Source organism: Microtus pennsylvanicus, chromosome 6, assembly GCF_037038515.1.
Source record: "Microtus pennsylvanicus isolate mMicPen1 chromosome 6, mMicPen1.hap1, whole genome shotgun sequence".
Lineage (NCBI taxonomy): Eukaryota > Metazoa > Chordata > Mammalia > Rodentia > Cricetidae > Microtus > Microtus pennsylvanicus.
The window spans coordinates 95,710,869-95,734,886 of NC_134584.1; the positions used below are offsets into that span (position 1 = coordinate 95,710,869).

The 24,018-nt window shown below is 46.5% G+C and overlaps 1 protein-coding gene across 4 annotated transcripts in view; it reads right to left on the bottom strand.

Moving 5' to 3' along the window:
- The window catches only part of Gnao1 (G protein subunit alpha o1), a 143,916-nt gene that overhangs the window by 60,831 nt on the left and 59,067 nt on the right, over positions 1-24,018 (bottom strand). For all 4 annotated transcript variants that reach the window (XM_075976912.1, XM_075976910.1, XM_075976911.1 and 1 more), the window contains exon 3: positions 2,985-3,126. In XM_075976912.1, the coding sequence (XP_075833027.1) occupies positions 2,985-3,126 (142 nt within the window). The remainder of the gene's footprint in view (positions 1-2,984; positions 3,127-24,018) is intronic.

Genomic DNA, 24,018 nt, shown 5'->3' on the forward strand with positions numbered 1-24,018 from the left:
AGATTACCATGCACCTGCTTCGGCTTCCCCAGTGCCGGGATTACAGGTGAGTACCATTCCTAGTTTAGGAGTACTCTTGCCTGGTTGGCCAGAGCCTGTCTGTTTATATGAGCCTTTGCTGTGGACTGTAGTTTTCTTAGGCAGGTATGTCTCTGTGTCCGCATGCACACTTGGAGTGGAAGGACTGTGGGTGCATCACTCTGCTGCTCTCTCTCCACTAGTAAAACGACAGCAGTAGCAACCAATGCAAGGTGACTGTTAGGATTAAACATCAAACAGTATTTCTTAAATAGCAGGACACATTACTTAACACAGATCCTAGAAGACAAGATGCAGAAGCCTCCACTCCTGGAGCTCCTATGCCTGACTCCCTCCATCTACCTGTTCAGGCTCTTGGTCCTAAAAGCGACTACCAGAGGAGCCTTTTATTTCTCTGCCTCAGGCTGATCCGGCTCCAAGCTGGTCACACAAGTTCTCAGTCCTTGTTTTTGCCCAATGTCAATGCATCACCAAAGCCATCCATTCCTCATCACTATTCCTCCCCGTGCTCCTGCATTTCAGACTGCTCACCTGACCCCACATCTCTGCTGTCACAGGCTCCAGATCTGTTCCCCACTTTGGCCTCTCTTTGATGAGGCCATCCTAAGGCTGCCATCAGGAGTGTCTAAAATTCACTTCACCCCATCCCTTTCTAGCACGGTTTATCCATGGTTGCTTCCTGTCAGCACGGATTGGCTACCTTCCAGGGCTTACCAAATCTGACTTACCTATACTGGTTGGCTGCTTCAGCCATGCCCCTCTCCCACAAATGGGGACCTTTCAAGCTTTACCTAGACATCAATTACTGTAGTCTTTCCTTCCCCTAAGGAGACTCCTTTGACTATCTCAAGAAAATGAGGTCACCTAGATAGATATGGGGAAAAAAGGAAAACTTCAAGGCAAACTAGAAACGGAGGCAGCTGTACTATAACAGGATATCACATGACCTCCCAAGACCACCGGGGATACCATGGCTGATCAAGAGGACCACTAAATGTTCTTTGCCCCATTAAGATGGCCTCTCCATATCATTAACGTCATAAAATTACCTATTCCTACTATGCAGGTGACACCATGCCGCATATGGAAAGCCCCAAATAAGGACAAAACCAGGAGAAACCTGACTGGGAAATCCCACCCCATTCTCTGCCCATGACCCTGCCACTCAGTTCAAGAACAATTCTTCCTCCATTAAGATTCACCATAAGCAGAGCAATCTAACACTCGACAGCATGATCTCTTCAGAGGCCTGCATTCACACCCTGAGCGTGTACCTCTGTCCTGCAATAACTGTTCTCCCAGTTGCTTTCATTGTCCACCTGACTCTGAATTCTTTCTCTGACAGTGCTGGGAACTGGGAAACATCGAGTGAAGTTCTCAATCTGGTCCTTCCATCTTTGAAACCTACCTAGCCTTGACCACAGGTAACAGAAAGGTCATGCTCAAGTCCCATCTTCCTAAGATGACCAGCTCCTCAACCTTCATCATCAAGCATTGAACCTCTGCTGCATTTCACACAAGGACACACAGGTACTGAGCAGTGTATATCTGGCCATTATATTACAAAATTTCAGGTACTGCCCTTTCCTTAGAATGGGAAAAGTAAGAATATAATTCTATTCAAGGGATGATTTTTGATGACCTACTATGTTCTGGTAGAATAAACACAGGACTCAGCCTTGTATTTGGAGGGAGCAGGGGCTCAGCAGACGACAACTCTTTCACGCCGCATTTGCTATTGCCGTGAAGATGAACGAGACTGCATTCATCTCCAGTCACTGTGTTCCAGCTACCCTGCGGATCATCACTTTCTCTGAGCACTGTTCCCTTTGTGCCCACTCCTGCACCCAGAAGGCATGGAGAATGCTGTTGGGAACACGACTGAAAAACCAGAGGCACCCCTGTTCCCTTTCTAGAGAAGAACATGCAATACACTGTCAGCTTCCTGGCCTGCCTCTGGGGAGGGCAGACAGAGAAAGGGGGAGGTCTGTCAGGACTCTGTTGCCCACCCTAGGCAGCCACCCTGTCTGCCACCCATTACTCTAGGCCCTGAAGTGTCAACATTAGCTGAGGTGAATTAGGATTTGTGCATAACATACTAAATTTTACATGTAAAGTTCTCTGTCACAGATAATTTGTCAGACCCCGAGAAGGCCTGGATAGCTTTCATTTGTGAGGTAGGGAATTTGTATCAGACAGTGAAATCACCAGACACTCAGAGGGTCCAATGTGGTCCCGCTGTGCTGAGGTCTCTAGTTGCTCCCTTTGGTCTGTGGGTGGGGACCAAGTTCAGCTTTTGGGCAGAATTTTCAGGTTGTTTTCACACCTCCTTCTCTCCCTCCTTCCTTTCATTAAGCTTTTCCACAGGGGTTGTGGTTTACCCTTGCAGTGGATGCAAACATCTACAAACAAGAGCCCTCCACGGGCTTCTCAGGAAACAGTCCTGTTATGAGTTAGAATGCCAGCTCTGCAGGAAGGAGGGCCTCACAGCTCCCAGGAGAGGCAGAAGCACACCTTTGGTGTGAGGAATGAGGGGCAAACCAATGGTTGCTTCCCTCCTACAAGATAAGGACAGCTCTCCTCAGTATGAAGATGGCACCTAGCGAAGGGGGCTTTGTTCAAAAAATATTCTGCTATTCAAGTTCATTGTTCAGGGGCAGGTGTTTAATCAGACCATGCTGATTCAACTTAAAACATTCTCTCACTCTTTCTCATCTACAGAGCAGATCAGGGATTTTTTTGAGGGGGGCTTTTATTTGTTGATGACTTTCTGGAGAGAAATGGAGAAGCCCTTGACTTTGCCAGGGAGTGGGAAAATGGCTTAGGTTGGTGACTACTGCCCCCCCCTCCTGAGGACAAGCTCTCCCGGTCCCAGCAGGCACTGTCAGGAGGAGGGAGAGCCAATGGCTTCTTCCCTGTGCCTATGGCCTCAGAGACTTGCTTACCTTTCTCTCCTTATCACCATACTCCACGCCCAAAGTATCCATGGCCCGGACAATGGCTGCCAGAGACTGGATGGTGTTGCTGTAGACAACAGGCTTGTACTGCTTTACATCTTCTCCAGAGAAGCCGTCTTCATGGATGATCCTGGAGGAAAACCACAAACCACACCTGATGAACAGTGTCCTCAGTCCACATGGACAACATAGGGCAAGCCCTGCTTTATAGGGGAAAACTGTGGGGATGCTGGAGTTGCCCTATCGGGGCTGTATAATCTAAAAATCAAAATGAAGCAAAAAACCCACTTATTTGAGCTACTGGACAATAATAACCTGAGATATAAACCATTGGAAACATTATAGACTTCAATTCAGTATCCAGGGAAAGGAACGGGGGTGGGGGTGGGGGCTGAAGTCAGCTGAGAACACTGCAACGGGAGCAGTGAGCATGACCACTCAGCATGTGCTTGCTGCTGCTGCTGACTTATATGCACTCACAGAGTACTATTCAAGATTCCCACAAGAACTCAGCAAATAAAAGATACAATCTCAATCCATCAGTAAAGCCCCACCCTTTCCATTGGTGGGGACCAACCCAGCTACAGTGTATTGCTAGGTGATACACTAGAGGAGATGGCAGCCATACACACAGATCAATCACAGTTCTTTTATTGAAGGTAGGGTGATGTGGGATTCCCCTTTGTATGCTGTGAATGTTTTATTACCATTGGTTAATAAAGAAGCTGCTTTGGCCTATAGCAGGAAAACTAAACTGAATGCAGGGAAAAAGAAGGTGAGTCAGGGAGATGCCATGTAGCTGCCAAAGGAGAAGGATGCCAGACCCTTACTGGTAAGCCACAGCCTTGTGGTAATACACAGATTAGTAGGAATGGGTTAATTTAAGATATAAGCGCTTGCTAGGAATATGCCTGAGTCATCGGCCAAACAGTGCTGTAATTAATAAATTTTATGTGATTATTTGGGTCTGCGTGGCCGGGAAATTAAAGTGCAGTCTCCATTTACAGTAAGGCGATGCCTTGCTGCGGGACACTGGCTTTACCCTGTAGATTTGTTTCTTGTACTTGTTTAATAAAACGCTGATTGGCCAGTAGCCAGGCAGGAAGTATAGGCAGGGCCACCAGGCAGGAAGTAGAGGTGGGGCCTTGGGAACAGAAGAATTCTGGGAAGAGGAAAGCTCACTCTGCAGTCCTCATCCAGACACAGAGGAAGCAAGGTGTGCCTGCCTTGCCGAAAAAGGTACCAAGCCATGTGGCTAACACAGACAAGAATTATGGGCTAATATAAGTTACAAGAGTTAATAAGAAGCCTAAGCTACTAGGCCAATCAGTTTATGATTAATATACACCTCTGTGTGTCTTTGGGACTGAAAGGCTGCAGGACCGGGTGGGACAGAAACCTTAGCCAACAACGCCTGGCTTAAATGAATAACTACCCTTGTCCAGGCACATGTAAGATACCATCAGAAGAAACGCCAGCAGAGGGCATGTCCCTACTCTTCCACAGCTGGTATTAGCCAGAGTCACCCTGTCCTGTTGACAGAGTCCACACAGGGGACAGATCAGAGGCCGTGTGACACCTTCTGGCAGTCTATGACACAAGCTCATAACTGGCAAGAATCCTGGAAAGAGGAAACCACATTGAAATGGCAAGAATAAGCATAAATAGAAGAAAAAGAAGACAAGTTTTAAGGACAACATTGGGGGATATTTGGGCTTCGATAGACTGTGTGAACCGTTTTAAGGCCACATTTCCAGAATAGGAATTAATACCCACGTAACACACACAGGATTTAGCATGAGAGCTGAGCTTTCCTTCTATCTCACCAAGGCCCCTGTCCGTGCCTTCATTACCTTCTTTCTGTCATGGAGAACACCACAGACAAATATCTTGAAAACAGCCTTATTGAGATTAATTTCATATACTACACAGTCTGCTTGCCTAAACCATGGAGCTCAATATTTATTTTAGCAAATTCACAAGATTGGACAACCATAACTACATTCCAACTGTAGAATGTTTTTTCCCCTTCACAAAAGTAGCCCTGTACCCATCAGCAATCACTTTGCATGCCCACTGCAATCCTAAACCACCACTAAACTATGCTGTTTCTATAAATTTGCCTAGTTTGGGTTGTCCATATAAATGAAATTATATGATACATTCATGTGTTTGTGGCTGGTTCTTTCATTTAGCAAGTCTTTTCAAGGTATGCCCATGTTATAGCATGTCGTGGGCATACCCTGTTCCTTTAATAATATTCCTTTGCATGGTGTGCTACTATTTAGTCATCCAGTTACCAGTTGATCGTAACTCCTGAGCCAGAGAGTTAGTGCTGGCTATGGGTCTCCATTCTGAGTTTCTCCAAGAAGCAGAGCAGAACGATTCTGTTGACATTTTGTGGGTTTGATTAGCGCTAAGACTTTATAAATCTTGTTTTTATTTGAAAAGACTTATTTTATTTTATGAGTATTTGCCTGCAAGCGTGTAAGAGCACCACATGTATGTCTACTGCCCCCACAGGCCAGAAGAGTGTCAGTTCCCTTGGAACTGGAGTGCCAGAAGAGAAACCACTCTTAGCTGCTGAGCCATCTTTGTAGCTCTTGCAAAGGCCTCTTGATGAAGAATATAGTCAAAAAATCTACAGGTTTGTGAGCCCAGGGAGTCCCACAAGGAAACACGAGCTCCCTGCATTAAGGCGGAGAAGTGAGCAGAAAAAAGGAAAGCAGTGTGCTCCACCAATGGACTGCAGGCACCAGGCAGCACGGCACAGGCTGGGGGAGTCAGGCCGCCACAGGGGCTCATGGGCTGCCGAGATCAGGGTCAGCACTCCAAAGTCAAGGAAGCTGGAGCCGAGAGGAAACTGCAGAGAAAGAGTTCTTGGCGTCTGTGTGGGGTTCCTGGGGGTCTCTGGCTGAACAGCTGAGACTCCACAACTCACAAAGAAGAGCACCAGAGAGGGAATGAACTGCAGGGGCTCAGAGGCTGAACACTTGCCAGGACACCCTCAAGCCAGGAAACGAACCTCCAAAATGCCAGAGTAGAGTTCCTGGGGATACTGGAGCTTTCAGCGGAGATGCTAGAGGCCACAGCAACTAGGTTAAGACAGTCCTATGGCTCCCCAGGCCCTCCCGACAGTGCTAGGAAGCAGGTCTGAGAAATACAGCTGCCCACACTAACTTAGCTACTGCCAAAGAGTAACAGAATAAAGGCACCAGTCTTTCAGAGAGGATAGCAAAATCTAGATGCTCAGCAGAGGAAGGTGCATGGTGTTGCCTTCCAGTGGGAAACCCTGGCTCTGCAGACAAGCAGGAAGGTGTGTGGCTCATGTGGCTCACAACCAAGACCAGCATTAGCTAATTCAAGTAGATGCGGAAGTGATATGAATGACAGAATTCACACACGGTATTGTAAAAACATCCACTTTACATATTTTCAAGACATCAAAGGAAATTGTGAGTATAATTTAGAAAGAAATGGAAGATACGGAAAATGAGCAATAGCTGAAATAAAAGTTGTACCAGGTGAAATTAATGGCAGGCAGACAGACATGCAGAAGACTGACAAACCTGAAGGCAAAGCAACAAAGACTACTCAAATGGAGGCAAAAAGAGAAAAGGGCTGAAAACTCCTCATAATACACACATACACACACAACTTCTGGTAAAGCAAAGGAAGGGGGCATGTAAAAAGGCGCATGTGGAAAAGTGGCCCATGCTCAAACAAGTGTGTGATACACACATGGGCATTTCAGAGCAAACAAACATCTTGCAGTCTTATATACAGCCAAGATCTAATTCTTTATGAATAAACATAAATAAGCATGTCTATCTTATTAATATGCAAATTTGTTTTAACCTTTAATAGATGGCCAAATTATATGATTTAAACTTTAAAAATGACTTATTGGCATTAAGAGTTTCATTTGTCTACCTATTTTATACAACTACACACCTGGGGTCACATCAAAATTTCTCTGACAAAGAGGTAGCATGGGGAAACATTGGGGAACCCTTCTTTACGTCCCTGCTGGCCAAGGGGTGTCTTTGCCAACAGGGTTGGAACTATCATTTGCCACACTAATCTTTACACTCATCACTGAGGCAGGAAGGCTAGGTTTTCATTATATCTGTCTGACAGGAGAAACTGAGGCTGAGAGAGATTAAGTCACTAGCCCCGTCTCTCTCAACAGATCCATGACATAGCTAAGGTCAGAACCCAAGTCTCCAAGCTACCAGTCCTTCCGACCACATATGATCCACTCCCATAACATATGAATTATTGTCCTATCAAGTATCAGCCTATGTCTGGGGTGACCCAAAAAAAAAAATGGAGAAACGAAGCAATTAGGGGCAAATGTTCAAAAGTCATGACTATTATTCTAACTTGGGCTTTCAGGGCTAAAGTTTGAACACATCCCCGACTAAACAGTCATATGACCCGCTTGGATAAGAATACATTGTGGTCCACACTGGACAGCAGGGAAAGTGTTGCTCACAATCCCGACTCCAGCACCAAGCTCTGGAGGGCATTTTCTCACACAGCCTCCCTCTCCCCCCACTTTCTGAGCTCAGGATGACATCTTTGTAAATATCAAAGAGAGCCCCTTAATTTCTATCTCCTTGTATCACTCCAGAGAGCAGAGCAGTGATGGCAGCAGCTCAGATGACAGCCAAGCCTGATCCAGCGCCACCTCTGCTGCTGAGGACCTGCGTACAACCCTGGTAAATGACTTAACTGCCCAGTCTTGGTCTCCTCATTGGCAAGTTGTTCTGGGAAATCAGATAGGTACGGAAGAGCAGGCCTGTAATGTCAGTCCAACTGGGGGAAGCAGGAAGATCAGGAATTCAAGGTCAGCCTTGACTACCAGAGACCCTGTTTCAAAAACACAAAAACAAAAACCTAAGAGAAAGAGCGACTACAGTGAAGAGATTGGAAATGGCAGCCAGTGGGAATAGCAGTCTTATTCTGAAGTCAACCTCCAAACACAGTTCCTTTAGTTTCCGGCACAGAGGCCACCTGTGGTTCAGAGCTGGCCTCCTATGCTAAGTGCTCTACCAGCTGCATTCCTTCTAATCTTTGAAGCAGTCCCGGGCTTGATAAAAATCACCAGCTCCTCTTTACAGTTGGGGAGACAGGCCCAGTGCGGTCAGGCCTCTTCCCTGAGGTCATACGGCTGGTGAGTAGCATCTAAGGTCTTGCTTGTGACCCATGGGTAGCTGGCGAAAGTCAGGGCAGCTTCCCTCACCTCTCCAGGTTCCAGAGGTCCCCAGATTGTACACACATGCACACATATACACATGAGAACTGCAGTGCCTGTCTAATGTTCTGAGGGCCTGGAAAGGAGGGGGGATCCTGAGAATTCTCGGAGGTATACTCCCAGGGTAGTTTAGTCACATGGATGGCTCAGACCTGGGTCCTGGAGGTAGCAAGATTAGGAATGGGAAGGCAGAAGAAAGTCCATGTACTGCAGAAGCCTTAGACAGAACTGCCAAGACAATGTACAGAATTGACTCCAATGCTATCCGTACTGATAGGACTGATTCAAGCCACAATATTCTTTATTTTGTGCATAATCTAATGTGACTTGAACTGTCACTCATTCAAATCATGATTAAAATGTTTTATAACTTGATAGCGATCATTAATATCACTTCTCAGCATATTTGTTTGATATCTTGCTTCAGCCATCTCTCATCTCCCTTTCCACAGTTCCTGACACAGAGATGGTGAGGTGGAAATATCACTACATGGAGCGGCGTGTACACAAATGCACAAACATATCCCACAAGGAGCTCACAGGTGAGTCTGCATGTGTGAATACACACGCATGTGTGCCTGTGTGCACTGGGGTAGTGATCTATCAGATTTTTTACCTGCAGAGCCAGGGCATTAAATTGAAGCCAAGTTATTTCTCACAGTGCACACCTAAAACCCAGGGACTCTGAGAGCATGTCCTGGGTTACCAAGCCAGAAGAACCAGACAAGGCTGACAGAAGCTGCCCGCTGGACTCTGGGCTCCTGGCAACACTGCTAAGTAGGTGATGGAGAGCGAGGGATGGTACAGGGTCACTGACCACAGCAGGTGACCAATTTCCAGGAAGAGGCAGTCAGTAGCTGACCCTTGCCCTCCCCACACCAACTCTCTCTCTACCTTGGGGATCCTGCAGGAGGCCCAGACCTGGCTCTCTCTGTTCTCAGCGATTCTCCCAGGGTGGGGCTGCTTTTAGCTGCAGGAAGACTGCTGGGCATAGAGGCCTTATATGGTCACAGAATCATAGGCTTGGGAGCAGGAAGGGACCTCACACAATCATCTGGGCTGGCAGCCTTTCTCTGAATTATGAGCCCCTTTGAGACTGGGACAAATGCACCAGCACAGGGTTTTCCTTGATTTCTGGAGATTTGTGAACACCTGTCATAAGCTACAGGGACACAGCTCCATCACTGGGCTGGACCCAGGGTTCCTTTACCCTGCCATGCCTCACCATTCTCCGCCACAACCCTTGAATGATTTAGACTGAAGGGTGGTGGTGCCAGGCATTAGCTGTGATGGGGTAATTTCCTGTAACTGCTGGCTGTCAACTGTTCTCACTGAGCTGCAGTCAGGACCAAAAGGGCAGCTGCATGGGCAGGAGAGCATCAGCTATAGTGACTGAGGGCACATCTGGCACACAGGGGCTGTCCTGGTGCTGTCCTCCAGAAGAAGAAGGCATGTAGGTGGTTCTAAGAGGAGGGCACCAATCGGCACACCTCTGAGTGTATCTGCGAGGGCATTTCCTGAAAGGTTAGCTGAGCAGAAGATACACCCTGAAGGTAAGTGGCAACATCCCATGAGTTAGGGTCTTGGATGAATTAGAAAGGGAAAAAAAAAAAAGATGAAAGTCAGCTGACCATTCCATTTCCCTTTCTCTGCTTCCTGGTGGGCCACCAAGGACCAAGGCACTTCCTCTGCCAGGTCTTCCTCAGCATGATGAACTGCACTGCTGTCAACAAAGTAAAATAAGCCTTCTCCTTTAAAAACTGTCTTGTCTGGTATTTGGTCAGTCATGAGAGAATTAACACATAGAGGTGAGCCCTGGAGGACCTCCACCTGCCAGGAAGAAGAAAAAGAAGGGCTAAGAAACTCCGTGGAAAGGGAGATGGCAGGAGTGGGGACTCTGCCTGTTCTGAATATCTTGGGAAAACTTAGGGTTGGCGACCCTGACTTCCCATTTTGGCCATCTTAATGACATTCAGGTGTCTGAACAGGGGTGGACTTCACAGGACACTTGTCTGGGACCTGTTTGTTTCAGTGATAACTGATATATGGTGTCCAGTCACAGTTGGCCTCACTGACCCAATGAGCAGTGGGAATGAGACTCTGGAGCCACGGACTTTCCTATTAGGTGGGAAACAACAATTGTGGCCTCGTAGAACACGTGTGTAATTAAACAGTGAACAGGAAGCCCTAGCATGTAGGGGCTCCACAGAGCCCACTAGAACACTGAACTAGGGCAGGGGATACGATGAAAATACCAGGCATGGTATGGCAGGTGTCCTGTGCAGCCGCACGTGTAAAACTGTAGGTGTTTATACTGGGGGAGTGGGCGTGGAAGCTGTGGAGAGGCTGGGGCAGCAGAATGGAGCAGCCACCACTTTTGGCGGTAGCATTCACTGTTTTGTTACTGTCTTCTTTCTGTTTGCCTCATTCTTAAAATGTGCATTGGTATCTAAAGGAATGGATCGTTTTATTTTTTAAGGATTTATTACTATTGTGTTTGTGTGCGTACCACAGCGCACATGTGGAGGTCAGAGAACAACTTAGAGGAGGCAGTTTCCTCCTTCCACCTTGACGTAGGTTCCAGGCATTAATTTAGCTCTCCAGGCTTTTGGTGCCTTTACCTGCTGAGTCATCTTGTAATAGATTACTTTTCAATGGGAACAGATATTTCACGTTTAACATGGTAACCATGCTGACAAGGGACAGGCGCAGAAGGGTAAAGTGCTGCCAGCTGGGTCTCCTGATACCATTCACTGGGGTTTGGTTTGATGTGAGGTCCTACTGCATTGCCAAACCCATGGGGCCAGTTCCCTGTCTTTTGGGAACTCAAACTAAATGTCAAAATAAGGATAATAATGAAAACAATAGTTAAAAACAAACTGTGTCTTCCAGGGGCAGTGATAGGTATATGTATTAGCTATGTGGGCTGTCACACAGTAGCCATTGTCCTCATCCAAAGAGATATTTTCTTGTCTCTCTTACAGCTAAGACTGGCCACATGATCTAGTTCAAGCCACTAAGACTAAAGGGGAATGTTTAGATATTGCTCTGACAAAGATGTTTTTACTTCCTGGTCCCAAGATAAATGTCATTGTGATTACTTTTCTTATTGCCCATCTTCCTCTTTTCCGCAGGGCTCGTCCCCTGCAATATTCCCTGGCCTCCTGCCTTCATATTCAGTGCAAGGAGTCAATGAAGGAGCTGCAGTCATGCCAAGGTGATGATGCTAAGTGCCACCATTATGGGAGTGAAGATCAAAGAGGCACAGGAAGCCCATGATGACTTGGTGAACTGACAATCAACCCTTGTAATGACAATGTGTTCACCATGATGCCCTCTGCCTGAGCCACAGTAATGGTTCTACTCCAAGGCCACATGTGGGGAACTGTGACTTAGAGATAAGAGCTATGTCCATAGGGACACAGTTAGCTTGTGACAGAGCAGGGACAAAATCCCCAGAGGCCTTTCTATTGTGTTACAGGCCTCTGATGGCCCTGGAGCTGAGGATGATGGGAGATCCCGAGTGAGGAAAACATGGGACTCATCTGCAAAACAGAAAGATTTTCTTGACTTGACAGTTCCAAGGTCGGTGTACTTACTTCCATGAATTTATCTCTTAGTTACTTTCATGGATTATCTGGGTCCCTACTATGTGCCAGACAAGATATCAACATTGGGGATTCAAGAGCAAGCCAACATGCACAGTGTCTGCCTTCATGAAGCTTGCCTCTAGTAGGAGCTCTGCAGAAGCTCAACAGGAATCTCAAACCATAGAGATAAGAAGGAATGATAACCAGAAGGCTCATACTCCGCAGGGCCAGCCTACCTGGAGCAGTGCTGACAGAGGAGCGGCAGCTGGCTGGGCTGGGAGTAGCTCTCCAGATACAGTAAGTGTGCACAAATGCCAGGTCTCTGGGTGTTGAAGGGATCTATGCTGAATGGGTAAGAGCTGTACACATGCTCCAGGTGGGATGGATTCACCAAGAATTCTTTCCTGAGACTAGCTCAAACGTTCTCTACTATAGAAGGACTTTGCTGACTCTTAGGAAGAATGTGTGTGAGAGCAAACTGACCCAGTGTGGGGGACATGACAAACTGCACCCAAATTTAGAGGTGCTGGTAGGAACCAGAAGAACAACTTGGAGCTGGGTACCACAGAAAGGAATTGTTCCACCTAAGACCCCTGTCTTGTCCCTGCTGGGTGTCCCTACTGTAACTGTCTTCTGGTGTGTATACACACATGTATGTACTGTGTATGTGCATGTGGAGGCTAGAGGCCTCATGGATGTTTTCCTCTATCATTCTTCATCTTACGTTTTTGAGACCACGTCTCTTACTGAGCCTGGAGCTTATCAATTAATTTACCTGGCTGGCTAGCTCTAAGGCTCTCTGGGTTTCCCTCTCCCCAGCACTGGGATCACATGCACCACTGCACCTGGCCCCTTTACAGGTACTTGGGATCTAAACTCGGATCTTCATGCTTGTGTGGCAAGCGCTCTACTGAATGAACCATTTCTCCAGCCATCGATTGTCAGTGTCATTGCATTTGCTTTCCCTCAAGGACAGTGGAGTTGACCTGGTTGCCCAATTCAGGGACTGCTAAGAGTAAGGACTAAGATATCCCCATCAGACCCCAGGGTACAACATACAAGACTAGGGGGAAGGGTGAGTACTAACAGCTTCTGGGAACCATCGAATTTCAAACCTCTGGACTATACCATGCACTCACTCCATAAACACATACTGAGTCCTGGTAAGATGTGCAGACACCAGCAGTGTGGATACAGGCAAGCTACCAACTTTCCCGGGGCCAGGTCTCTCTTCTGTAAAGTGGAGACATGGATGACAGAGTATTAAATAATGTGTGGAGAGGAGCTGGCATAGCAAGCAGTAGCTAAGATTAGCTAAAAGTTGCAGACAAACCATTACCGATGCAAGGCTAGACCTCTATTCCTATCTCAGTAGCCATGAGACCCTTCCCATGCAAATGTCCTGGGGGTACCCTGTACGAGGGGGCAATGGGGAGAATCCAGAGTGACTGGAGCAGAGTGACTGACAAAGAGCAGAGGGACAGGTCCGAAATGGCAGCTGGTGACCAATCACCTATGGCTAACATGCTAGGTATATTTTGGACTTTAACTACATGTTAAAACATGCTCACATACTAAAATAAATGTTCATCTGAGCACTTCTCCAACCATCTCAACTCCCACCTGTGGAACTGCTCCAATTCTAGAGCACTTTTAAATGGCAAGTCCCTCCCCTCCTCGTTCCCTGACTTCCACAGCCCTGACTGAAGGTCTGTTCTTGGAACACTTATGGATTCCAACCCACACAGCTGAGCAAAAGAGAAGGAAGAGAGCAGCTACCAACCATCCTGCCACAGGGAGGAGCTATACCACAGGCTGGCAAGTCTCCACATGCATAGCTGCTCCCAAAACAGCACTGCACTGTGGCTTCGTATCACCATGAATACCGTGATCGCTTAAAAAAAAATCCCCTTTCTTTGAAACAGGGTCTGACTGTACAGCCTGGGCTGACCTCAAATCTGCAATTGTGCTACAGCCTCTGGAGTGCTGACATTTCAGGCATACGCTACCATGCCTGCTGACAAGCATTCTAGCACAGTCAGGTGCTAGGTAGAGAATATAGCAGGTAGAGCTGAGACTATATGGCTGAGCCTGACCTCAGGGCTACTGTTGAGTATTGATGTGTATGTGGGGGAAGGGGGTTACAGAGCATGGATAACAAACTCAATTCACCCTGGCCAGGCTTCCTCATGTGGTTTTGTAACACCCTGGAATCATCACTGGCTGTATGGAGTCCATCATCTGAATGGACCATGGATTATCATCCAACTCCACTAGAGTCCACTGAAGTTTGTTCTGGGATGTGACTCCTTGCTACTTCCAGATCTAGTTGCCAGGGGGAATGATTGCCATGCTTCTCCCAGGGAAGCAAAAGCAATAGAGCTTGTGTGCAGTTGACCTTTGGCCTCCCAGCCTGGACTGTATGATGTCTGAGTACAAATGGGACCCTTGGCAATTTTAAGAGATAAAAGATCCAATTAAAACTTTACTGGCTAAATAGTAAATATGCATGGGCTAAAAAATTATTTTAAAAATAAAAAAGTCCCTTAGTAATTAGTACTATATATAGAGCTTGACATGCTAATAGTAAAAAAATATAGAATAAAGTTTTAGAATAATAGTAATAGGCAAATCAATGCCCCAGGGGAGTGACTGGCACAAACAGTGACTTGCAGAAATCTATTATAATATGACAATGACTTGCAGAAATCTATTATAAAGATGCCATTTCTAATAAGATGCAACTCTAGCCAGAAGCAAAGATGTCAGCTGCCAGTTGTCACCAGACAGAGCCAGGGACAAGATTGGGACTTGCTGTGACTTCAGGGCAGAAACTTTGCTGCCCTGAAGTATAGGGAAACAACACAGATCTGCCCTTCCCCCGCGCTCCAGGTGGGTTAGGGATGGGGTGAGGAGCAGCCCCTTTCATTCTCCTAGTGCAGCTGCTGGTCTGCACCTGGGGCCTCAGCCTTGCTGTAGAGATCACAGACCTTGGAGCTGAAGGCAGAAGCCACTGGGGTTCTGCAGAACAGTCACCATCAACCCGAAGGGAAACAGAACCCTTCCAAGGCCAGTGTCTTTAGCCTGGGCCTGAAGCTCCAAAGTCAAAGCTTTCTGGAACTCTGTTTATCTCCTGTCAGGACACCTCTGGCCTCCTCGCAATCCTCCACTTCCAGTCACAAGCAACAAACATTACTTAGACAGCAGTAGCTCATACCTCAACCCAGAAGATCCAAGATCTAGTCTCGGCTCTGCCCTGGAGCAGCTAACATAAAGTTAGACAATTTACTGGAGCTCTGGGCTCATTTGCTGTGCACTGCCATCTCAGGTCAGGGGTTGGCTTTCAAGCTCGTTGCGACAACTTCTTGGGGGTGCCCTGTGTCTCAGACTGAGCCCATTCTATGGTCATGCCTGTGTCTATGTCTTTGCACATGCTGCCTTTGAGGGTGTAGTAGCTCTGGAAATTGGAGATGCATGCAAGGCAAGCCTTGAAGGGGAATCTTGTGGACCAAAGAGTCTCTCTGCAGCAGAGATGTGTCCAGAGCTCTGCTCTAAAGGTCACGTCCTCAGGCCCCACTCTTTCCCCCATGTCTCCCCTCCACAACACAAGTCCTCGTCTGCATACCCAGTACTGCATATCGTTTGCTGCTTGGCACACCAGCATGAGCTCTATGAGGGTGGAGACACCCTCATTCCTGCTCACTGACCGCAGTTACTGACTCAATACTGAATTTAATAGGCATGAGTCTTTAAAATCTAAGGTGGCAATCCCGCATCCATCTGACTCCTCTCTGAAGTCAGCCCTTAAGCACGGAGCCAGGAAGGATGAAGACCTCTCCTGGATGCCCTCCACTGTGCATCCCTGTTCGTCAACCAGTCTCACCTCAGTGCTGAATGGCTGTCCCCATCAAGCCCCAAACTTTGCTGTCCTATTCTTGGTACTGTTACTTAGTTTCACTCTGCTCCCAGCTCCTGACACCTGGGTCCTTGTAGGGTATTTTAGGGTCAAGACAGAAGGACAGTGTTGCTATATTTTCTATGCTTGCTTCTGAAAATATCCAGAACTCTTTGAAACCCGACTGTAATTTTACTGGTCCTGTAGCTTTATAGGTCTGGGCCCTTTATAGTGCTTCATATAAAGACAGAAATATTTTGGGAGGGGGATCTTTTTTATTTTTTATTCATTTTGCATACCAACCACACAGTTCCCTCCTCTCTCTCCCTCACCCATTCACTCCCCAGAAAGGGTAAGGGTAAGGCCTCCCATGGGGAGTCAATGAAGCCTGGCACATTAAGTAGAGGCAGGATCAAGCCCCTCCCCACTGCATCAAGGCTGAGCAAGGCATCCCACTATAGGGAATGGGCTCTAAAAAGCCAGTTCATGCACCAGGGATAGATCCTGGTCCACTGTCAGAGACCCCACAAACAGATTAAGCCACACAACAAGACAGAAACTTCTTAAAGACAGAGCAGAGCTCATGAGTGAGGCTAATTCTTTCCATACTGGTTTCATTGCCTATACCTAGGTAACATTCTTGGCTTCCCATTTGCCCCCTGGGTAAGGAGCATCCCCTAGGTGGTTTTCAACTGCTGACATAGTGTAGTGCTTGGGCTGTGGCCTTTACTGAGTGTAATGGGCATCACCGGGGGCTGCACAGCCATTTGAGCCTATTTCATGGAAAATCTACAAGACAGGCTGAGGCTTTGCTCATCTGGCCCTCCCTTCCAGTCTGGATGTGCTTGAAAAGTCCGTGTTCCTGAATGAATTCTGCATCACAGACAAGATCTTAACAAACTCACACTACCAGCTACCTTCTTTTCAGACAAATGAGAAAGGTTGAGTCAGAACAGGTAGGGTTGGATGGTCTGGAGGGGGCTCCTGGGGGGCTACTCTGACTCCTGTGCTCCTAACCAACTGCGGAGTGTGCTGTAGGTTACTCACCACAGAAGATACCCACCAGCAAGCTTAAGTTTTGTGAATGACGAGCGAGGGCTGCAGCAGGCACCTATTGCTCTTTCTTTTGCTCAGCTTATTTTCCTCTTGGAAACAGAATCTCAACAGGAAAATAACTTTCATCCCTCACTCTTTAAGGCCTCACTCACCCCTAGCAGAAGTGCCAAGGGTAAGTCCCTCGTCCTCTGTTGCTCAGCTTGTTCAGCACACACTTGCATCTAGACAAGCCTGAGGCTAGTAAAGCTTCAGCCACTCACTTATGTACGCCACCATGTTTTAGACAAGTGGGGGTGGGTTTCAGTTATTAGTAATCAGGATTCTTTTGCCATTTTCTTGTGTGTGCAGGTGTGGTATGCATGTGTACACATACATGTTTTGCTTGTGTGAGTGTACACATGGAGGCCCAAGGTTGAGACTGGTGATCATCCTTGATAACCCTTTCATGTTATTAACTGTGGCAGGGTCAAACCCAGAGTGCATCCATGCAGCTAGTCTCCTTAGCTACCTTGTTCTGGAGATCCCCTGGCTGGGCCTTCCCAGGTCTCACACCCACCTGGAATTTATGTGGGTTTTGGGGGGTCCAAACTCTGGTCCTCAGACTGTCATGGTGTCTCAGTGAGGGTTCCTATTGCTGTGAAGGGAAACCATGATCACAGCAACTCTTACAAAGGAAAACACTTAATTGGAGCTGGCTTACAGTTCCGAGATTTAGTCCATTAGCGTCCTGGCGAGGAGCATGGCGACATGTAGGCAGACAGTGCTGGAGGGGGGCTGAGAGCGCTACATCCACATTGGCGGGCAGCAGGAAAGGAGATGCACTGTGCCTGGTTTGAGCTTCTGGAACCTCAAAGTCCACCCCCAGCGACACACCTCCTCTAACAAGGCTATACCTACTCCAACAAGGCCACACCTCCTAATAGTGCCACTCCCTGGTGACCAGGCATTCAAATCCATGAACCTCTGGGGCCATTCCTATTCAAACCACCAGACAGCAAGTACTTTAACAAACAAGCCATCTCTCTGATTAGCAGTCAGGACTCTTGCTGGCAGTGAAGCTGCACATCCTTAGAAGTTTCTTTGAAACCTAGACTAGCCAAATAGATTCGCTAATCTGAAAGGTGGCGTCTGGTGACAGCATGCTTCTAAGGACTGTGACCCTGGAAGAAGGCATAACCTCCATGACCTTACTACAGTGGCCTATGAGCAAGCTGCAGGTGACTTCCTCTTATAGGTATTTCAGGCACTAGCTGCTCCCAGACATTATCACTTTCCCCCACTATGCCGATCTCTAAAGACCTCAGCAATTCACTTCTCCTTTCCCTGTCTACAAGGTAGATGGAGGCTTGTGGCCCTTCCCCTTCTAATGAGGAGTTGCTTTTCCTCTACTTACCACATGGCTGGACAGGGACAGACACCAAGACACAGGCCTGCAGAAAAAGTGGGGAGGAAAAGTGTCCCTGGTCTTGGTCAGGGAACAGTTTGTAGATCTGCCACCAAGTCTAAGCATTGCCCTGGAAGGAAGTCCACTTTAAGTGTGCTGCTTTCAAACAAAGGGGTAAATGAAAAGAGCCTTTCTCAGCTCATGACCAGTAGACAGCATGGCCAACAATACCAGTTACCCTGAACAGGAGCTCCTGGGAGAAAAAAAAAAATCTTGTTTTCTCAATACCCCTGGGGGAAGTGTTTAACAAGTTTGCTAAAAAGAAGTCTGATTGCTTATTTATTTCTGCAATAATTAATCTTCCCCCAAATGCAAGGGCAATGGTCAGTTTTCCATGCCAACTATTGGAGGACAGAGGGCAGGGCATAGTGTGAGCCATATTCTTCTGCTTGCTACATTGTTAGGCCTTTGAAAGAGAATAAGGAAGAGGCCCAGGTAAAGTTTTGTCTTGTTAGATAAACCAAGAGCAACACAGTCACAGATGGAGCAAAGCCCAGTCCTCACCTAGCCTTCCTTCCCTTGCTGGTAGATGCCACTCTGAGCAGTGGGTTTAGTCACAGCCTCCTGGGTTTCCTACTCTGGCCTTTCTCAAGTAGAAGCTCCACATCTAATAACCATTATGGTGTGGTCACGCCTAAAACAGAGTCCACAAAAATCACTTTGTGGGTTCCCACATTGATCTCCCTCTTGAGAGATATTCAAGGAGGGGGGTGTGCATTCTGGCCCTCAAAGCAGAGCATGCCTTCCAGCTGCAAGGGTCACCCTATACAAGCCTCGTGTAGCAACTGGGGCTCAGTGGTTGTCCCCACTGTCATCTGTGGGGACAACAGAAGGGTAGGTCGGCTTGGGCCCCTTCTCGGAGGCAGTTTACTTCTGGCCAGCTGCTGGCATATGGTAGCACTGGGACTTTGATGACTGCAGCGTCTATTGTCACATGGAAGACAATCAGTCTGAGGAGGGCTGAGCTTCGATTCCTGAGGCTTGTTCACTGTCAAACTCTACTGTGTGTTTCAGGAAGAAGTAAAAGGAAAAGATGCCTCGTGCCCATTGTCCAGGTTCTCCCTTCCACCTGTTCAGTGGCCTGTTACCAAATTCCGGGACCCAGATCATAGACCAATTGAACCCAGGAGTAGCTGATGGCACTTCACACAAAGACCAAAGTTAGGGCAAAGGCACTTGGCCAAGAAGTGGGACAGGTGCCTGCTGCATTGGTCAGCACCCAAGAAGGAGCCTGGTCTCCAAACAGGGTTCGTAGTCCTGTGGCCCCACCATCTCTACTAGTGTGGACCCAAAGCAGTATGTGGAGGCTCCTGCTGGACTCCTCTCCCTCTCAACTTACTCTTATCAGCTCTACCACCGCAAACACTACAGCTTATCAAACACTGGAGTATGAAACACGCTCTATTTTTTGTTTGTTTTTATGAACTTTAAAAAGTGTTAGAAGAAGTGTCAAAGATACTGATAGTAATGCCAAGCTCAAGTTTTCTTACCTCTCATAACCAGAACTGAAAAAGAAAGAAACAACTTTCCCATCACGGGATTCAACGTGTCCTGCACTATTAAAAAACAACCACAGTAGAGCATATGATTCTGGAATGCAGTTCAGTGCCTAACCTGATTCAAGGGGCTAGGGGAGGCCTTAGAAGTTAAGGGGAAGATGAAGGGAGGAGAGGAAGACAATGGAGAAAAGAAGGTGGGAGGGGGAAGAGAGAGGAGGGTGGCAGAGGGGAGGAGGGAAAAGAAGAGAAAGGAGAGGGAGATCTAAGAAAAAGAAAATGGGGGGGGAGTGGGAGTGTACTGACTGGTTCCTATGTCAACTTGACACAAGCTAGAGTCATCAGAGAGGAAGGAGCCTCAGCTGAGGAAATGCCTCCACGAGATCCAGCCATAAGGTATTTTCTCAATTAGTGACCAATGGGGGGAGGGTCCAGCTCACCGTGGGTGGTGCCATCTCTGGGCTGATGGTACTGGGCTCCATAAGAAAGGAGGCTAAGCAAGTCATGAGGAGGAAGCCAGTAAGTAGCACCCTTCCAAAGTCTCTGCATCAATTCCTGCCTCCAGCTTCCTGCCCTGTTTGAGTTCCTGTCCTGACTTCTTTGGATGATGAGCAGCTATAGGGAAGAGTAAGTCAAATAAACCCTTTCTACCCCAACTTGATTTTTGGTCATGGTGTTTTGTTGCAGCAATAAAAACCCTAACTAAGACAGGGAGACAAGGAGGGGCAGGGAAGAAAGAGAGAGAGAGAGAGAAGGTCAGGAATGAGGGAGTTAGAGAAGAGGAGGGAGACTGACAGGGAAGGGAAAGGAAGAGAGAAGGAGAAAGGGAGTTGAGAGGGAGAAAGCACTTCAGTCACAGCTGGCCCATAAACATCTGTGAAAACTCAGGGATTCTTAGAACATGGTACACAGAAAGACATCATCACCTATACTCCCCTTTGTTGTAGGGTGAGGTGGGAGTACACGAGGTACAAACTGGTTCTGACCCATAGGCTCACAGCTCCATTTCCCTGCAAACCCTGGCCCTAGGGTTGAAGGAGAACCAGGGTGTGAGGGGGAAAGGAATGATCCAGCTGTCCTAGAAGTAGAAGGTCACCTTCCTCAACACCACCAAACTAGAGGGAGAGAGAATTCCACCCACCAGCTACAAAATGCTGTTACTAAGATTTCACAAGGAAGAAAGCACACCATTGAATGATTAAAGCCCCAGCAGAAGATCAGTCAGAAATGGTGCACGTGCTCAGTGAAGTCCAGCTGCTTTAGGAGACAAATAACAACATAACCAGAATATGCCAGTATCTGAAGAGCAATTCAGGATATATGCAGAAGATTTTTATACATTAACCTGACTTCCCAACTGCAGTAGAAGGGCCCCTGCTGAGTTGTGAATGTGAGGCCTGCAAGAACAAATGGGAATATGACTTCCAAGTCCACGAGAGAATACAAAGGAGTATGTACACAGGAAAAGAAAAGATCTGGAGGATAGACCCAAAAAGATCAAAGTGGGCATGTCAGAGTTCTAGGAGAATAAGAAGAAAGTGATGGAGGATAGACAGTGATCAAATAATGAGAAGACAATTCCTGACTGAAAAGATATTTGTGCAAACTGAAAAGACACACAGAATTCCTCAACTTGAGGATGGACAAACAGCATTGTAAGACTCCAGGCTAGGTAGGCATGGTGAACAGGTGTAATACTCCAGGCTTGGTAGGCAAAATAGTGAATGCAATCTCAGATCCTATGCCAAACAGGGTTGCACAGCAAGTCCCATCTCAAAAAATAAAAGCAAAATAAAGTAACACTATGCCTAAACCACAAGCAACAAGAAACAAATCTGGAGAGAGAGAGAGAGAGAGAGAGAGAGAGAGAGAGAGAGAGAGAGAGAGAAAGAGAGAGAGAGAGAGAGAGAGAGAGAGAGAGAATATGAGAATGAATATATTATCTATCTGAAAAAAAAAAGATCAGGCTGTATTGGAATTCTCTTCTGAAACATGACCAGCCAGAAGAATAGAAAGTCATGTGGGCTACTAGGAACCAAAGCTCCCCATACAATTTGGCCAGCATTTTCAGGGCAAATATCTTAGTCAATAATCAAGCATTCTTAGGTATTAAAGCTATGAGCCCTCCTTATTTCTGGCTTAATTTATGTGGTAGTCTGAATAGGAATGGCCCTATACACTCAAATATTTAAATGCCTGGTAATTAGGAAGTGGTGTTATTTGACAGGGATTAGGAGTTGTGGCCTTTTTGGAGGAAGTGTGTCACTGGGAGTGGGTGCTGAGGTTTCAAATGCTCAAGCTAGGCCCAATGACTGTCTCTTCCTGCTGCCTGCCGATCTGGATGTAGAGCTCTCCCCTACTGCTCCAATGTTATGTCTGCCTGCATACTGCCTACTTCCTGCCATCATGATAATGGACTAAACCTCTGGAACCGTAAGCCAGACCCAATTAAATGTTGTCTCTTCACAGCAACAGAAAACTGACTAAGACAAATTAATAATGTAGGAACAAGCTCCTGCCAAGGCTCACACTAACTGTTCAAACATGGGGTCTCTTAGAGTCCTAGACTTCCCATTTAGGAAAATTTTTAAATGCAAACAACAAATTCTCCAGAAAAGGAACCTTATGGGAGAAATGAACAGGTCAGGAAAGCAGATGAGAGCAGATGTCTGCTCACCACCACCCCTCCCTCTTCCTTCCCCTTTCCTATGTCTACATGGGCACTGACTCAACTCTGAGAGGAGCACCTACAAACCAAAACTTTATGCAGAAAGGCCAGACTGTGCAGGCTCCAGTGACATCCCTAAGCCCTAAGCAAACTGAAGAGGAGAGAAGAGAAAGTGTCACAAGGGCCCCTCAAGTTGGAGACAAGGTCCTTACTCTAGATACTTTCTTACAGAAGCAGGGAAATGCAGGAAGACATGGAGCCACCCAGAGGGACAGTTAGTACTGCATTAGACCAGCCTGCCCAAACTTTACAAAAGAAAGCCCCTGCAGCAGTAAGCCCTCTGATCACAGTCAACACATCTGGAAAATTTAAATCGTAGGAAAGTGCTGGGGCTGCAGATCAGGAGGAGGACATTGGCTTATTTTGCTTTGAACTTTGGTTAGATTTCTAACATCATGGAAAAAAATGAGAAGAAAAATATTTAGTTCAAAATTAAGAAACACACTCTGGACAAACCTAGAATTAAAAAGAAAACCATTAAAATGAAAAGCAATTGAAAACTGTAGAAAGCAGTTAAGGTAATCATTGAAAATCACTTTCCAAGGTGGAGAGCGAAGTCCTGCTCAGAGGCAATCCACCTGAATCAAGCAGAAGAGCACAGGATCATGGGTGAATGCAGTCAGACGCAAAGCAAGATTTAAAACAGCAAAGGAACAGAGAGCTTTTACAACCCAAAAACACTTACAGTAAGTAAAACAATGTTTATTATGGGTGGTAAAGAGAAAAACAGCAAATATAAGAAGCTTAGGAACAAAAACAGAAACTCACCCACAGCTGCAGAAGGGCTGTGGAAATCAGTTCAGAACACTGCATCCCAACCTCGTTGTGGCCTCAGACCTGAGAGCTGATGAGCCCATTGCCAAACGTGTCTGAACGGACACGTCACCAAGAAAGAACCTGCTAGGGTTGCCAGAGATGCACAGTGCAAGAGGCGTTAGGATCCAAGAGATTGGGTGAATTTTGCCTAGTTGCAGCATGATCTGAGATTCTATATCACACAGAAGGATGGAGAGTCTCACACCTAATGGTTTGAAAGCACTACACTTGAATTGCTACACCCCAAGGAAGACAGTATATGAAAAAAACTGCAATTCTTATTGATGAGATCATTATTTTATTCAATAATAACTATCATCCCATACGCTGGTTTCTCTTCATTAACAGATAATTATCATTCCATTCAGAAAATAAAATAACAATTCATTTAATAAAAATTATTGGATAAAAGTCATTGTTTTATTTAATAATGTATTATATATTCCACAGAATGCTATAGAATATATATGTGTGTGTGTGTGTGTGTGTGTGTGTGTGTGTGTGTGTGTGTATAATACAGAAGAGATAAAATCATGTCAGGAGGCTGCATCCAGCCTTTTGTGGTTGCAGACCTGAGAATTTGATGATTCCATTGCCAAACATAATATCAAAACTGACTCGGCAAGAGAAATTTTTGAATGGACATGTCATCAAGAAAGAATTGTCAAGGTAAACAGAATACATACACAAATATAACAATATTATTGCAAAATTTAGGTTTTTTTTCAAAATTATCA